The 18,109-nt window shown below is 38.5% G+C and overlaps 1 protein-coding gene across 5 annotated transcripts in view; it reads left to right on the top strand.

The window, feature by feature from the left end:
• Positions 1 to 16,555, top strand: part of LOC119655933 — a 34,312-nt gene extending 17,757 nt beyond the window's left edge. Inside the window, exons 3-6 of one of the 5 annotated variants that reach the window (XR_005249968.1) lie at positions 1,621 to 2,066; positions 2,128 to 3,564; positions 3,684 to 3,808; positions 15,296 to 16,555. Coding sequence is in view for 3 of the 5 variants with exons in the window: in XM_038062116.1 (XP_037918044.1) it covers positions 1,621 to 2,066; positions 2,128 to 3,831 (2,150 nt within the window). In the remaining 2 variants the exon portion in view is untranslated. Of the gene's footprint in view, positions 1 to 1,620; positions 2,067 to 2,127; positions 4,790 to 15,295 lie in introns of those variants that run through there. The other 4 variants (XR_005249967.1, XM_038062117.1, XM_038062118.1 and 1 more) reach the window with 4 other exon arrangements.
• The last annotated feature ends 1,554 nt before the right edge of the window (positions 16,556 to 18,109 follow it).

The following is an 18,109-nucleotide window of genomic DNA, read 5'->3' on the forward strand; positions in this document are numbered from 1 at the left end:
ATCTGCCAAAAATCAAAAATGAAAGGACGATATTACATGGCCTAGCGTTTCCCGTACTTATGTCTGCAATTTTTGCATCGCAACGTTCGTCAATCATAGGGAAAATTGAATTTAGAGGAACCTGGCCGATAATAAAAAACCATTTGTCATGATATTGGCAGCTGACACTTATAAATGATGTCCCAAAATTTATACAAGATTTGAATTAAGTAGAAACCCCAGCTTTTAGTATTTTGATTACTTCTTCATTGAATTATAAAAATATATAGAATCTGGCTACTTATGGAATAGCACAGCGGGCGAATGGCCTTCTCAACTTTGCTGGCACATATGCCCTCTTTTGTCGAAATTATTCATGATGCATAAATGTGGTTGAATTTCGTTTGTGCAGCGCTGAATTGTCTTTTTAAATGCAGGGGTGGATGCGACCTTGTTGAGATAGAACTTTGATTTTAAATCATCATCATCAACGGCGCAACAACCGGTATCCGGTCTAGGCCTGCCTTGATAAGGAACTTCAGGCACTCCGGTTTTGCACAGAAGTCCACCAATTCAATATCCCTAAAAGCTGTCTGTTGTCTTGACCTAAATAATCGCTCCATCTTAGGGAAGGTCTGCCTCGTCTTCTTTTTCTACCATAGATATTGCCCTGATAGACTTTCCGGGCTAGATCATCCTCATCTATACGGATTAAGTGAACCGCGCACCGCAACCTGTTGAGCCGGATTTTATCCACAATCAGACGGTCATGGTGTCGCTCATAGATTTCGTCGTTATTTAGGCTACGTAATCGTCCATCCTCATGTAGGGGACTGAAAAATCTTCGGAGGATTCTGCTCTCGAACGCGGCCAAGAGTTCGCAATTCTTATTGCTAAGAACCCAAGTCTCCGAAGAATACATAAGGACTGACAAGATGACAGTCATGCAGAAATTGAATTGTTTTGACGGGATGTATGGCCAATGGCACCATCTTGTTGAAACCATTCATTGGCCACACCAATATCATTCAATTTTAGCACAAAGAACTGGTTTATCATGTCGCGATATCGAGTACCAGCACTATCACTGCTTGACCAGCCGCATTTTGAAAAAAGTATGGACCAATGATGCCTTCTGCCCAAAATCTACACCAAGCAGTGAATCGTTGTGGAATCTCTCTGAATATTCCATTTAAACTTTTCCCAGTTGATTAAGTCAAAACACTGTTCGGACCATATTTTGTATGAAATGTTCGGACTGCAGCCGCCAAACATTCATTATTTCTGAGATGATAAATAATAATATAAACATATTATGCTATGTGTAACGCTCCATTTTCACTAATCTCCTAATCTGTCAAATTGCTTTTGTAGCGTCCCCAGACTTTAGTGCACAAATAGTGGCTAATTCAAATCTTACGAGACCTTATCTATCCGCCTTTACCGATGTCCTCTCACAACATTTTCTCCATTATATGCTTATTCAATGTGACTCAAACATACAATGTTGCGCCCAAATTTGGTCACAGGTTACACTTGGTTTCAAGTTTCTATATTCACCTTATTTTGAAATATTCCTTTATATATTATATTATATATTATTATATATTATAATAATTCAATATAAACTATCTTTTACAGTTGACGATCCTCTCCCTCCTGGAATGCCCGAATACATTGCATCCGGTTCACATTATTTCAAAAATATCCGCTATCGTTTCCTAGTTTTGCGTCGCTTTGACTGTGACCTACATTCAATAATAAAACGTCATCGTGTTGACGAAAAATCGGTCCTAGTTTTAGCCGTACAAATTTTGGATATTTTAGAACATCTCCATGACAAAGGTTACTGCCATTCCGATATTAAAGCTGAAAATCTCATGATCAGCAAATGTACGTATCACAAGAAAAAATCACGGCCAATAGATCTATCGTCTGACACGTCGAGTGACACCGAGCTCCATACGAAGTCCGACGACGATTCGAACGATGAAGATTTAGACGATGATGACGATAATGAATCGGAATACCGGACGCCAACATCATGGAAAAGGAAGAATTTTGTGCCGTTTAGCGGATCGAATCCGGTGAGTGTTGTCTCAGTAATTTTCCGCTGAAGTTTTATTAATTCTGTGGGTTTATTTTCAGGTGCGGTCTTGTCGATTAAACAGGCGTAACGTCTCAACCTATCAAGAGTTGGTCAATTCACATTACTTACGTCCCACAAAAAAGATAAACTACACGGAATTTGACGAGAATTCCAAAAGCAGCGAAGACTGCACAATTGATGAGATTATCAGCCGCCAAAGGAACACCACTCGGCGCGTCGCTCCCGCAGAAGAAAAACAGGCTTCTTCACATCCTGGTAAACTGGTGACGGAGGATCGAATATTTCTCATCGATTTCGGTTTAGCATCAAAATTTATCGATTCAAGCGGCAACCACCGGCCTTTCTGTATGGATCAACGCCGAGCCCACGATGGAACTCTAGAATTCACATCGCGGGACGCCCATTTGGGAGCTCATTCGCGTCGCAGCGATCTTGAATGCTTAGGCTACAATCTGATATATTGGTCACAAGGATATTTGCCGTGGAAAGAGACTGCCGCTCAACAGCAACACGAAAAAGTCCATTGGATGAAAGAGTATCTAATGACTGATGTCCGAGAGATGCTCAAGCAGGTTTACGGTAAGTCAGTTCCTAAGTATTTGGGGGAATATATGCACTATGTTGGCTCGCTGGCTTATCATGAACGCCCCAATTATGATAAGTATCGAAGGATTTTCCAGCGAGAATACTCCAAACTAGGCGCTAAATGTGACGAGATGGTCCTGAATGTGGCAGAGCTTAAACGCAAGCTGAAAGAGGTGAAGGATGAAGTCGATAACAATAACGAAATCGAACTTAAAAATTTGAAAAGTATTATGAAGAATTTAGGAATTCTACTACCATTCCGCGAGAGTAGTACGAATCGGGTGTCGCCGAAAAACCTACGATCAATGTCCGAAAAGCAATCAAAGAGTAAACGCAAAAAGTTCTGTTGGGCCGAGATTCTTAGCCAAGATCCTGATCAAATAGCGCGAGAGCGGGCGGAGAAGGAATTCGAACGCGAGCCATCAACTGAAACTCCGGTTATCCGTTACTCCGGGAAACCGACGTATGCTATCCTAGAAATTGAAAATCGTATTAAGTTTAAAGATCGGTTAGAAGCTTGTAGTGACCAGGAAGAGGATGAGATCTTGATCAAGGGCTACACAAAGCCCATGATGGAGATCCTTCGGAAACGGCAAAGCGCATTATTGGCCGATATCGAAGAGAAGAAGCAGAGCGCGAATCATAAACCCGTTACAAGAACTAGAGCTAAGGCAGGTTTACGAACTGTGATCACTCCGACTAAGCGCGGATTAGACTATAGTAATGAGTTAGGTCAAAGACGTGCCGCGGCAAAGCAACGTGTACATAAGAATAGTGGCGATTTCACCAGTACGGACGAGTCATCATGCAGCAGTTTAAACTCGGTCGCGAGCAGTACAAATTCAACGGCTCATATAACGTCTAATAATGGCGCGAAAAAATCGCAATATGTGAGTAGTTCAAATTCGTCATTACGCGGTGGCGGTACAAGTAGTTTTTCGTGTCCGTCGTCGTCGAGTGGCGGTAGCCTAAGTGATGAAGATACACGTGACTCTATGATGGTTTTCAGCCCGAAACGGACTAGATATCGTCATCAAAATCATTCGGGATCCAGTAAAGCAGCGGCGAATTTAAGTAATGTTGTCGGAAGTAAAAAACGTAAGAAGAGTATACCCAGGAAACGTAACGGTAGAGGTGAGTTTCTGAGGTGTGTCTAAGAGTTTTTTGTTACGTACGAAATAGTAGAATCATCGTTGCACCTTGTATATATACGTATATGCCTCCGCAATGATTGCCGTGGGGACGCGGTGGGGTAGTGAAATCAAGGCAGTCAGTATCGTTCCCATTATGTTGATATACTTCGCGATAATTTATCAATTTGTTGAAGGTTCATATGCAAAGTTTTGACCGTTTTGAGTTTCTGCCAGAAGAGTTGTAATGAACTTTCGTCATTTACCCCTAATTACCCAGTAACAATAGGGGGAAAATGAATCCTTCTGTTGTATTGCATTTTGGTTTGACTCGTCGCAACGCAATTCGTACGAGTTCCATCGGTCGCGTGACTCGCCGCAGGGTTCGGTGCTTCGCAAAGTACTCGTCCTTGATAAATACTATGCAATGATTTCAATTCATTAGTGTCCAAACCTAAAATTACGATTAGGGACTCTGTTTATTTGCTGCATTATTTAGATAATACTATGACCAAAAGTATAAGATAAAAATTTTAAATGGAAATTATAAAAATGAGAAAGTAAGAAAATATTTTGGTGGGAACAAGAATGGTTATGAGAAATGATTTCAGACAATAGAGGTATATATGATAAGCATATAAGCAAAGGCGTGTGTAAAATCTTTCGAATTCCAGGGAGTTTTTAATGTATATTTATCAATCGTTCTTTTATTTCTAAACTCATTTTATTTGTATCTTTCACTTTTCACTTTTTTGCGTTATAATCTTGTTTAAACAAACTTTTTGGCCAATTTTATTAGAGAGATAAAGAGAAAGGGTAAAAATCATAAAAAAGACTGATTTGTATAATATAATTCCTTAATTTCATCAACATTTTTATTTCAAATATAATTAAGTTCCTTACGATTATTTCATTATAAAAAAGGATATATTTTTGTTCAAACACTTAATAAAAGGGAAAAATGATATGTTTCCATAAAATTACATATTTTACTTTGTTTTGAGTCATTCTATTCCGAATAATTGGAATAGATCAATGGATTTCAAATCGGTTGATTAGTCAGATATTGAGAGAAGATGCAATACCTCTTGGGTTTGCATCTCTTAGATTTTTTTATCGGAGAGTATTTTATTTCATTCTGAAGCGTTTGTCGTTTTTATTCCAGTTTTCGAGAAAGTGATTGTGTCAGGAAAAGTGTAGGACAAGGGGATTATTTTTAAAAGAAAAACATTTCTATAACTTTCATGGTAAATATTTATTTTGTATTTATAAAATGGTTCACTCTGGGCAATATCCTTTTTTGGTGGGGTGAAAAGTGTCAAAAACCACCTCGTAGCTTCCCCTCATTCAATAATTTTGATTTAATACAGATACGTATTTCGGGAGCTAATAAGTCCTTTCTTGAATAATTGGCTACCTGGCAAAACTTCTAAAAAATGTTAATGATTTTTTTGTTTGGAAATTGAGAGATCCCTGAGTGCGCATTCACTTGATGAACCAACTGGGAAGAAACTTTTTTTTGGTCCACGGACCACTCTGTTCAGACTGAACATCCAAGTGACTGACGGTTTCGTCCAGAGTAGAGGCAATTCAGATACCACACCTTTCCCCTAGGATCGCGTTACCGAAAGTGGTTCTCATCAGAAGTTGACACTGCGGTGTGAAATATGTGGGTAATAATTAAAAAAAGCGACATTCGTTGCCTCGTCAAGAGGTAGAATGAGAATGACAATACTACACACAAAAACAATACAGTGGGACCAGATTTGATTAACATCCTCTCTCAAAATGCTTTTCAAATGCATGCTTCTGAACACCCCTTCGAAGGACATCTGCATTTTCTCAACGTTTTGAGATGCTTGCACTGGATCTCTTTTGCAGACGAGACTTCTCCAACAAAGTATTTGCGCTCGTGAGTGGCACATGTAGTTTTCTGTCAATTTCTTCGGCCCTTGATTGTTAGTGTGTACCACGACGGCTGACAGATATCGTGTACAAATCTCTCCAAACAATAGTCGCAGATAAATTGCTTCCTTGTAAGTTTCGCTTAGAGCCATCTAGCCTGACTCTGTGGACGAAAGTGCCACGGTCCAGTTGTTCCCTTGATTCCAAAAGTCCCCACTCATCGTGCTGTGGTTTTTGTCATCGATGCACGCGACCCAATCAGCGTCGACGTAGATTGCCAGGCCACCTGCTCTCATACCAAAAGGTATATCTAAATTCAGTGTACTTTTAAGACAAGGCAACACACGCTTTGCAGCTTGACAGCGGCTGACCTGAAAACAGTCATTAAATCGACTCAAAACACAGGTGACATGCGCTATATGGGGGTTAGTCGCGGCTGATAAATACATAATCTACCCCAATCCGAGCATCTTCAATAGCTTCGCTCCTGGGTCAAATGATGTGTTAACTGACTATCATGTCGACATTCAGTCAAACCTAAGACTCAAAACATAGTGGAACGGCGATGATACTCGCCAGCAAAAGTCGAAACAGAGGATACTCGATTATGCGCAGTCGCATTTGCCGCCTTGTGCCGCCTTCAATAATATCGTTCAGGAAAACACCGAGACGCCGAGCTGTCTTATGTGGATCCCACGTTAGGCCGCGCAATCCATGGCAGGGTGTACAAAACTTAAACGCATCGCATCTCGCTTAATTGATTGCAGGAGGTTGGGAAAATCACTTTGTGAGTACCCTCGTCTCCTGTTTAGTTAGAGATCTATTTCCTACCGTAGGCCGTTCTTTCAGACGCTCCTCCAGATCCCAAATTGTCGTTTTTTAAATCCTAGATTTCCTTTTCTGTAGCGTGTGGTGCTTTCTTAGCCTATTCGGCATTATTAGTACCTTTGGTTTACGCTTGGTCGAAATTTGAACCGCATCTTAAATTGGAGCTGAGTTCAAGTAAAAGTCAACTCTTACCGGCCGACGTAATATTAAATATTAATAAATTCTCCGATTGCTAGATTGCATGTCACTTTCTTCGATTTATGATGCAAAAAGTCTCAGGTTTCGAAAATTGACACGTGATTCGATCACATTACGGAAATTGTCGAAGCTTGCTGATAAAGTGTAGAGCAACATTATTGACAGTATGACGTCGTTGATCGCACTTTCATATTTTTAAATCAATCCACTGTATCGAAAAATCTTTGCAAAAGTCTTTGCTCAAGCCCTTACGTTAAAGTGCTGTTTGTCTTAGCAGGTTAATTTTGCAGGGCCTTTTGATTCATATATACTTTGCAACATTTGCCAAAGACTCTCAATGTTGACTTGTTTAAGTTTAGCTAAAGAAATCGCCAGAAATATGGCATTTACTTTTACAAATCACATACAACTATCCAAATTGTTCTCCTTTACTCTTCGAAAAACTGATGACCTTTTTTATTCATCATTATTGACGGCGCAAAAACCGGTATTCGGTCTAGGTCTGTCTTAATAAGGAACTCCAAACATCCCAGTTTTGCACCGAGGTCCACGGATTCGATATCCCCTAAAAGCTGCCTGGCGTCCTGGCCTACACCATCGTTCCATTTCAAGCGTAATCTGCCTCGTTTTCTTTTGTTACCATAGATATTGTCCTTATAGACTTTTCGGGCTGGATCATCCTCATCCATACGGATTAAGTGACCCGCCCACCGCAATCTATTAAGCCGGATTTTATCCACAACCTGAAGATCATGGTATCGCTCATAGATTTCGTCTTTACGTAGGCTACGGAATCGTCCATATTTTTTTATTATCCTTTAACAATTCTATGTAGTTCATTAATGATGGTGAGTTCGTCATATTCAGTGCACACACCAAAACTGAAAACATCAAATATATCACATAAAACTGTATCAAATCTCTTTCTCTACTCGTACCCTCGCAAGAAATGGCTGCGCCGCGGTAGGCACGGCGTGGGCATTGAACGTGTTCTTTCTTCTTTAGCCTTTGTCCCGTTTGTATATAGTTCGTTTAGATCTCGGTGGAACTAAAAAAAATTCAAATTACCATTTTCCGTATCAAAACTACTGCTGCTTCGATCGGCTTTCAAGTTGTTTCAGCAGCCTCACCATTAGCTCCAATAAATTTTTCTCCGCTGGCCCGGGCGCTTTGAGTGCGCGCTGCTCAAGTACTCCGCTACAGGCAAATTCACGCAGCGGCAGATTTAATTACAGCGGTTTCCACAGACTTAACTAGTGAGTTCTCGTCAGCACGAATTATATGACCACACCATGGGTACAACCCCACATCAATCACGGATGTCGTCGTTTCGGACATGTTATACCATAGAGCGTTCATTGTCTTTGGTGGCCGTTAAGCACTCAGAACCATAGAGAGCGAACGGCATTGCAGTGGATTCTAGATTTGAGACGTTCGTTGATTTGTCGATTGTTGCTGTGGGGAATTTTAAGCTAAAGTAAATTATGAAAAGTGTTTCTTTTACCGTGATTCAGTACTTTGGAGACTACATTTATAACTTCTTCCTGCTCAGATCCTTCACGGTTACTGCGATCTAGGTCATAATGAGGGATAGCTCGCGGTGAACCCAAGAGTCATATTTTACAGCTTAACCCAGAGATCGGATATTTTTTCTATGGTAGTACAGTGTACATTAAATCTCTCTGATAGTTCAGCACCTGCTACAAATAGAACCACACAAATATTATGAACAAATTTCCTTGAATTTGTTCTCACGCAAGAAATACCTGATTGGCAATGAACGTAGTAATAAGCCAGCTTCAATGCCACAGTGACTCACACGATGATGCGGTTATGTGGTTGCCATATTTCTAATTTCACAGAACACCATTCTGCGCGATGCCCAATTGCATCATCTTTTCCAAGTATTTCATCACTTTTCTAATTGTTTCTTTCGCGCCGCACTTGCAATTTGCTTTCAACTAATCCTTAGCATCGAATTGCGTGTTCTAACTAGCTACAATTCATATGCTCATTTGATGTCGCCTTATCCTCAAATAAGATGAGCTCGTCTCGGAGGTGAGATAATATAAGGTTGCGAATGACCCAACAATTTCGCCCGGATATTATTAACTGCTTTGTGGAGTAGTCTGACTCCTTTTTCCCAACTCTCTTTCTATGAGACCAATTTGTCTCCATAGTTTCGCAGCAACATTCCAAATTTTAACTGTTGACGCTCCATTCAAAGTCATCCCTTTCTATATCAAGTGGAGCCGGCTTATTTGCACTGCCTATTTTTTAGAAAAATCAAAATTATTTCTCTTAAGTCTATGAGTGATTTATTGTCCCAAATGTACATTTCATTTGATAAAAGGAATAATTTTGGTCCCTTTCTAATTGATCTGCGTTGATGACTTTACTATATTAACTGTTTCTTGGTTAATGATTACCCATGCGTCGGTTTCCACTTAACTTTTCTACAAAGAACTAGAGAGATATCCATATTTTGACAAATAATACATCTACGTGACTAAACTCAAGGAAATGCATTGCCTATCTAAATGGTTTCTAGTGATATATCGCCTAATAATGCTTGGGCTAAGTACACATTCGTGATTTGAAATAAACTGCAAAATACAGACATGTTTATTGTTACTATTTGAAACTAGAACTAGACTATTGTCATCAATGAAGATGAACTTTTATTAGTAAGGATGTTGGTTCGCCGACATTTCCAAAGTACAGTACCACGAACGTAATTCTTTCTCATTTCTATCTACCACATCATAAAAGCTATTAAATCGCGGCAGATAATACACTTTTGATGATGTCTTGATGAAAGTGGATCTTTTTTTTTAATGTGAGAACGTTTATTCTTGATTTCTTTGCTCAGCTGGTGCAATAACGGCGTTCCTTTACCGTTCTCCAAGTACCATAATCGGTATAGATGATTCCGCATGCATCTCGGAAAGCTGTCGCGATAATCTTGTCAACAGATATCACCGTCCTTGATTTCTTCAGAGCCTTATGATCTCGTGATTTTTCGATGCATTCATACAAGCAAGAAATCTAATCCTTTGCTCCTTTCTTGCTTATTTTCATCACTATAACATTCACAAATAAAACCACTGCTCTGGAAGAAATTTCCAAAAATATGATTCATTCACTTTTGATTGTTCTATATCACTAGCTGTCATAACTTGTTTTTCAACGCTGATTTTTAATCCCATGATTGCAGCGAACCTTAATTTCCTAAAAAGACCTTTACAGATAATTTTTCCTACCAAGATGAGTGAAATATACCCGAGATTTTTGTTTAGGAACAAGTATTTTTGGCAAAATACAAAACGAAGCACTTACGATTCTTTTTAATATAATCTCCCGCTTTAGAAATATATTTTTCCTTCCTATTCAAACAGTTTTTAAATATGACATGAAATGAAGAGCGCCAATTGCACAAAATGTATCCACCGTGCTTAGACTTTCAATATGAAGCCGACTGATATCGTTTCGAATTGTCTATTTCCAAATGATAGGCAAACTTTACTTCACTCAAAAAATTTCTACGATATCAATGATGTAGTGTTCAGCGCTACAGATGTGGATTTTGTCAGTTAGTAATCCCGTTAACAAAAATAGTGTTAGATAGCACGTTAATTAATTACAACATATTACGAAGATCCGGCTGAGAATGACAAGAGCACCAACGTAGACAAGCAGTTGGACTAGGCGACAACTGCTCAGATCCACCAATATTTAAGTGCACCTCCTCTGAAATGCCTCTTCGACACTCATTGGCATGCCTTCGCGATAGACAACGTCAGAGGTTCTTTGGACATTTCAATACTCTTGCCACGAAGAAAATAAACAAATTTGTAAAGAATTTCTATTATAGACTGAATTTTTTTGTTGATTTGAAAGCTTCTCGATTCCGCCCTAAGCAGGCCTATGTTGAAAGAAGAAGAAATCTTCATCCATGTGCAAGAAGGGCAGCGCAAATTCTTTTGAAATTTGTTTCATTTCGGTGGACCGTTTGGGGTCCCACCCTGTCTTAACAGCTCAAAGCCATAACTTTTACCAAGTTCCTCTCGTGCCTGCGGAAAATTTCGTATTGATTTCAACAAAACGCCAGAAGCGGCCTGGCGAACAAAATCGAACTGAGGGCTCTAATTTTGAAAAACTTGCTGGATTCAGCACATTGGAAAACGGTTCTGGTGCCGGAGGTTCTAAATTTCCTTCCCCTCTAGGGTTTGCAATTTGTGAATCGATTTTTCGGATATTTATGTTAATGGACCACTATTTGCGGTTGCGGTTCTCTTCAATGGTAAAATTCGAATGAGAAATGAAATCTAGGATTGTCCTACTTTTCTTTGTGCCTTTCACCTTCCCCCATCCGATTTAGAGGAAATGGTGAAGGCAAAAATTCGGAATTTAATTTGAAGAGAAAATCGTTTGTGCTTTTATTATTTTCTGCAGCTATTTTTCCCTGTTGCATTTTAACGGTCTTTGCTCCACGAGACGTCTTTCGCCAGATCCTTCCCTGCGTCCTCCCTCGCTGGCCTGATTTTCTTTCTCACTGAAACGCCTCATCCCAGACAACCCACGAAGCATTACAATCTTCCTAGCAGACAGTCTAATCATAACTTCAACGGCGTCTTTCTTATTCTTCTTTAAACATCCCACACTAGCCTATTTAGACTCAGACGTGCAGTGGTGGACACAAGTTTCGTCGCAGATGACAATTCTGTTCATAAATGCAAGCTATACTGAAAGCGTTTGACAGACCTAAAAACACTCTCCAAACTACAAAACTCAGAAAGAAGACTATCCACAGGGTACAACTCCCGACCAAACATTCAAACTTTTGTGTACAATTTTTAGAGCTTCCTGTGGTAGCGGAAGTTTGGTTTACTTTACTTTTGGGTGTCTCTACTGTATTATTTACATTAGTTCCAAGTAATTATCAAGAAAAAGAAGAAAAAAATAGTGGAAAATAATTAATAAGAAAATTTTAAAAAATAGCAAAAAATTTCTTAGGCTAATTACGAAAGATTTTTAATGACACATTACATTAGCGTTTTTTCTTCAAAGAATTTTATTTGCACAAATTAATAATATATTCGCCGTTACTGCTTACGATCTGCTCGCATCTTTGATCAATTTGTTGATTCAATCGACCTATCAAGTTGTTCGACCGTTTATGAGGTCCTCTTCTTGTCAAAAGTAATGTCACTCATTTAGTTCAATAGAAAGCGAAAAAGACGGAAATCCATTGGCACAAAATCTGGAAAGTATGGTCGATGCTGAAGAAACTCCCATTCGGACTCGAGTGGGGTTATGACGACTTTTGACCTTGTCATTTGGAACTCTTCAGTTTCACTTACGCAATACCGTTGGGCAATAAACAACTGTTTCTTTCAATCGTGTCTAAATGCCCATTATCCGCCCTGTCCCACTAAACGCACGCTAATCATAGTCTTCCTTGGACGGGGTTCTGTTTGAACTTTGACCTCGTAGTTACTCCTGAAACCCATCATCCATTTCCTTGCCTCGTATTAACCATTCATTATCCGCTGCCATGATTCGGCAGAAGAAACGTTTCTTGTATTCAAGGGTCGATGGATTTTGACCAACATGTTCAGAGGCAATTGGAAGGTGCTTTTCGTTGAGCTCGTTTTTTGCCAAATTCATTCGATTGAAAATGATGGAGTGCTCTTACATGGCCGCAATTGAAAACTTGTTTGGCGAGCGTCACCCATTCATCGAATTCTGCAAGATGTTCGGCAAGAGGCTTGTTGCCTAGGTCAAAGTCCTCATTTCTGAGTTTTGTTAACCATTTCCATTCTATTGAATCGCATATCATGCCACTTTCGTAAACTTCGCAAACGTCCCGAGCAGCTGCATTCTGATCTCAACGAAAGGAAAAAGCTACAGATGTCGAAAATGGTGTTCTTGCCTCCTCCGGATACTTTATTTCTTAGCCTAAAAATGGTAAGAAAAACCTACTCAAAAGGAACTATTACTAGAGTATTGTGGAGCAAAAGTTCTTTCGAATTATTACAACCACTTTGCCAAACAATAAAACGAATTACTTTAAAATAAAATAACACAAAACGTTACGAATATATTGACTAGTTTTTCCCATTTTCTTGACAACATGCCAACGTCACGATAGACAAAGGGTTGACCCAATTTCTCGTTTATTCATTTGAATAGAAGTGTAGTCCAGGTAGGGCAAACGCCATCGGTAAAAAAAAAATGCAATTTTTTTATTTCCAACTGCCATGTAAAAACTGTTCCGATTTAGAAATGGCTTCGCGAGTAACTCTCAATGACACTGCAAATTTTTGTTAAGACTCAAGACAAGTCTTTTTCAAGTGATGTTTCCAATTCTTCATCTTGTGATTTCTTCAGCTGTTCGGGACGTTGTTTGTCGCTCATGTCAAAATTATCATTATTAGACTGCTCGAATCGATCTTTAAACGTTATAATCGACGAAACACTTTCATCATGAGCTTAAAAAAAATATAGTAACACTTCTTGCAAACGATGTTTCCATGGTTTTTATTTTGACATTTTCCATTAAGTAAAACACTTCACTGTAGCCCCAACATAGTGTGAATTTTCCCCTCACAATAGGAACTTTCTGCGCCCACAGTTCCCAGTGCAGTTCTCAACAGCACAGTTCAGACATTTCGAAACTCGGGCTTTGCAAAATTTATGTATGAAAACACTGCGACGCCCTGAACTTGAAATAGCCAACCTCCACTCTAGTGTAGGCAAAAAAAGATATGAGCGGGCAAGTCATTCCCCAGGAAAGTTACTCTGACATTGGGCGAGGGCACTCTAACACCACCCGACTTAGGACTTTTACAAGACAGTCTTCCAGAATTGACGATTTTAACCGACGATTCAGCATCCACAATCATCTCCATGTCATAACAGAAAGGTATATTTCTGATTAACCCATATCTGTAGACGCATCGAAAAGGTACGAACGTTCTAAAGCCCAGGGATGTAAACGGGCATCTTGGACCAGTCTCTTGACCCTAACCAGGGTCCTTGGGGAAAAGTTTCACATTTCTTCAACTAGCTTGTACAGAGTAGAGTACATTTTGAATGTTGAACGATTGGATTTTATGATGTGATGAGAGGGGTAGTTTCTGCAATCTTGACCCTTTCGACCAAAACGGGATAACTTCTCATTTGGGTTGCAGTCATACAAGAGCGGGCCTTTCACTATATTAATGGGAGCCTGGTCCACCAAATTCTGAGGAGCCAGAAGGGATGCATCCCCAGAAACTGATTCCAAAGGCGGAGAGACAAATCCCTCACAGGGAGTGTTATCAGTCATAAAACTTGTAGAATGAACAGAGATTATAGAAGGATTATTAGTAATAACTATAACTTGGAGTTGACCGATCCATCTTCCGCCCCCACAGAATTCACCACGACCGAAGCCTCCTCGCCGGGTACCACCTCCGAACCTAAGTTGGAAACCAGGACCTCCATAACAGTATCAGCGTATGCCTTCTTTTGCGCAGGGGTACACGTTTGCCCCCGTTGCCCTCGTAGTTCTAGGGGCACTAGCCAACGGTTTGGCTTTAACCACCCTCTTCTCCTTTCGGGGTTCTTGAGGAACCCAAGCGGAGGATAAAACGGTCGCATCTTAGCCTCGGTTGTTCAAATAATGGTCGTTACAAATACGCGGTTTTTAAGTTGCCCCTAATATTGTGCCCTATTATTTTCGCATTCGTTAAGGTAATCTTTAAAGAATGCGGAAATTCCGAAATAGCTTCATTTAAACAAGTAACTCAACTCAAAAATAATATAAGGTGTATTTTTCTAATCCTTCAACCAATGATAAACGCTACAAAATGAAAATTCCGATAAAAGCGACCAAAGACTATATCAAATATTTGGATTTCAATTTTCTGTTATTGATTCGAATATGCAGTAATTCCTCCATCACAAAAATTAGACTAGAAATTAATGAGAAGAAAGGAAAGACTTAGAAAATTTATTTCACTTATTAGGTAAGCGACTATAGCGAAACGGTCTATTTAAGCTAAACGTTAGATAAAACAAGGACTAGCTATTCTAAAAAAATTATATGTTATTAGGCAACAAGACTTCTTACGAACAAATAAATGGTTCAGATATATTTAAAACAAAAGCGAGTATTCTGGTTTCATTTTCCTTTCATTTGCTAGAACATTCAAATCTTGCGTACGGACTTTGCAGCGTCACATCTAGATTATGCACTCGGCGATAACACATAATAAAGAATTTGCAAAACAAAACCAAATTGTCTTTTCATTACACCAGTTTGGAATATTTTCGCGAACAATTTCTTTCGCATTTTTTAAGATTTTTTTTTTCTAAATCAACGTCAACGATACTTACTCTGCATTCATAATATAAAGTGCAACTATTCTTAGAGAAAATATGTGAAAGGTAATAAAGATATAGTTTCTAAGACAAAATGCATATTACGATTAGTTGTTAGAGCCCCTCACCCCTAACGAACCAACTCCAATTAGCAAATAACGCAAAATATCCATTTAAGTATATGCATTAGATAAATTTCTTTCAGCGTAACAAAAGAAAAGCAAACAAAACGTTTGTTATGAGATTGTTGTCGACTCAATGATTTGTTATCAAGAAAGATCAACAAGATAGAACTGCAAGCGCATTAATATACTTTTATAAATATGTATGATCACAAATGTTGTATACACAAGAGAGAATGATGAATTCGGTAGTGGCGAAGCGAACATAAGGAGAATCAATAAGTTATTACAAGAAATAATTGTAACATACACAAAAACTACTGTTAAATACATAAATCAATGTCATGTCAGTTAAAGCTAAGAATAACAGAAAATCTAAATGAGCATGTTCACATATTTAGTATTACGAATATTATATTTCATCCAACTGTATATTTCCCAATAAATCTGTATCGAATATTGCCTAACTCTATTGTATTTATGCAGTTTCAATCGAACATAAAAGAATCCAAGTAGAAAATTATAAACTCTCAGATTTGTAATGATATACGCAGAGTACGTCGCATGAAAATATATTGAACTAACAAAAATCCAAAAGAACTGTTGTTACTCTTAAATGTTGCAGTTAGCTGGAAAGATACATTATTCACATTGCAAAATTATTAAGTAAGAACTGAATCCGAACAAAAATGAATTACAAACAGAAGAATTATTAAAATACTATTAAAAAATAAGAGGAAAGTAATAAAGAAGAATAAACTAATCATTGCCGCCTATATATGTGTTGTACATGTACAAGTTTTTATTGTTCCCTCGATTTTATCCAACAAAATTTGGTATCCAAATTTTCCATTTACTCTCGTATTTACTATAGAATAAGTTTCTTTATATCATTTATTTTTAGTTGTGTTTCTTTCTGTTTTTAGTGTACATTTCTACATTGTAGAGCCTAGGAAAAGAGAATCAAATAAAAATGGAAAACTACTATATATATATACCCATATTTTCACTTGTTTTGCTTTATAGATTGGCTTCTTCAATATAGGCTTAGGTAGTTGATATAACAAATTCAGACAAATTATTTGATATTAGAAATCAGCCACGTGTTTTCTATATTATATTATCCACCATATTATCATTACGGTTATTATGAAATTCTAAGTGATTTTTTTCTAATTTAGTTTCTTAAATATTATTTAAAGAGAAAAATAACAAAAGGGTTAATGATCGTATCTAGTAGAGGATAATGAATAAAATTGCGGATAATAAACATGAAAAATCATAAAAATACATAATAAATATAAATAAATGAAAAGCAAACTTCATAAGTTATAATTAGTTTCATTTCAAATATATATAGAGACGAAGAGATGAATTGCAAGAAATAAATGATTATTATTAAAACCAGAGTTTAATTTCATCTTCAAGGCTTTCGCAGATCGTTTTATTCTTCATAGAAAAGGTTAAGTGGGATTCCATTGATCTTATAACTGACGAGGTGCGAAAAATAGGATTAGAATCTATTTTTACTTGGGGTTAGCATTGTGATAGGAAAATGGATTTATTGATTGATAACTTGTGTAGAATCAGGTTTGTGGCCCCATACTGCAGTCTGTTAGCTTATTGTATGTCCTACCAAAAATTTTTTCAGTCAATAGCCCCATCTTTTTCACTAGACGTAAAATATCTGTTTAAATGCAACTACTCACGTCCTTTTTTCAAAGTTGGTTATTCGCCAGTTAGTACACTTGCATCGCACCTTCCCGCATTTCTTATGGCAAAGTTAGCATTTTGGGTCTCGAATATAGGCAACCATCGTATACAGATACTGCCGTAAAGGACAGTGACTGGTTCTTCGGCCAAATGACCCAGTTGTTTATTTTCACAATCCCTTATGCTTTTCACAGTTTCGATTTGCTTATTCCAGAATGAATACATGAAGACTTAGTCTTGTACTAAGACCTTTCGAGTGGAACAATGTTTGTAAGCTGAAATTGACTCTGGTGGCTGCCAATAGTCGTGTACAGATGTCGTCGTCGCAACTGTTATCGGTTGTGATTTTCGAGAGAGTTTTTGTTGAGAGTTTTCTCCTATCTTTGTTGCCCTCTATTGACCAATGCTATTTTATATTATGGTTTTTTTTTTTTTTGGTACTTGCCATCACATTGTCCAAGATCTCGCCCGGCCTCCTCGATCTGAATGAACGCTGTTTGTATATCTTCAGTTGGCTGCACCTCCAACTCGCTGATATTGTGGTTATTGTGCAGTTTATGAAAATATCGCTCCAATATGCCCATGCAGTTGAAAATCAGATTTCTCTGTCTTGGCAGGATGAACATCGAGGTGTATAAGGCTTCATCCTACTGACTTGTTAGTAAAACTTCCGCACCTGATGCGGTTGCTCCTTGTACTTCTCGAGTTCGCAAGCCTATTGGTTCTCCTAAGCTTCCATTTATTGTCTATAAAGTCTCTTCTCCACTCGACGGAGTTCGCAATAGGTCTCTGCGCGTGTCTGCGTTCCTTGAAAGTTAAGCGTTGCCCTATAGGCAGCATTTTTCCGTTCCATTACTAGTTTACATTCATCCTCGAACCAATTGTTCCGACTTTTTTTGCGACTGGCGCCAAGTATGTTGGTGCCGTTTCAATGATGACGTTCTTCTGATTGTGAAGATCATTTATTGAAGCTTAACCTCTAGGACCGACCTCTGTTAACTGCGGTTATTGCAGCATCGATTTCCTCCTTATAGGGGCTCCTTCCCTGCTTGACTATTAAAACCTCCAAGTATGATTTTGATATGATTACTTAGGACAGGCTTCAAGAGCCCACTCTACTGCTTCGTAGAGGGTATCTTCATTGGACTCTGCATGTCCTCTGTAAAAGC

Source organism: Hermetia illucens, chromosome 4 (genome assembly GCF_905115235.1).
Source record: "Hermetia illucens chromosome 4, iHerIll2.2.curated.20191125, whole genome shotgun sequence".
NCBI lineage: Eukaryota > Metazoa > Arthropoda > Insecta > Diptera > Stratiomyidae > Hermetia > Hermetia illucens.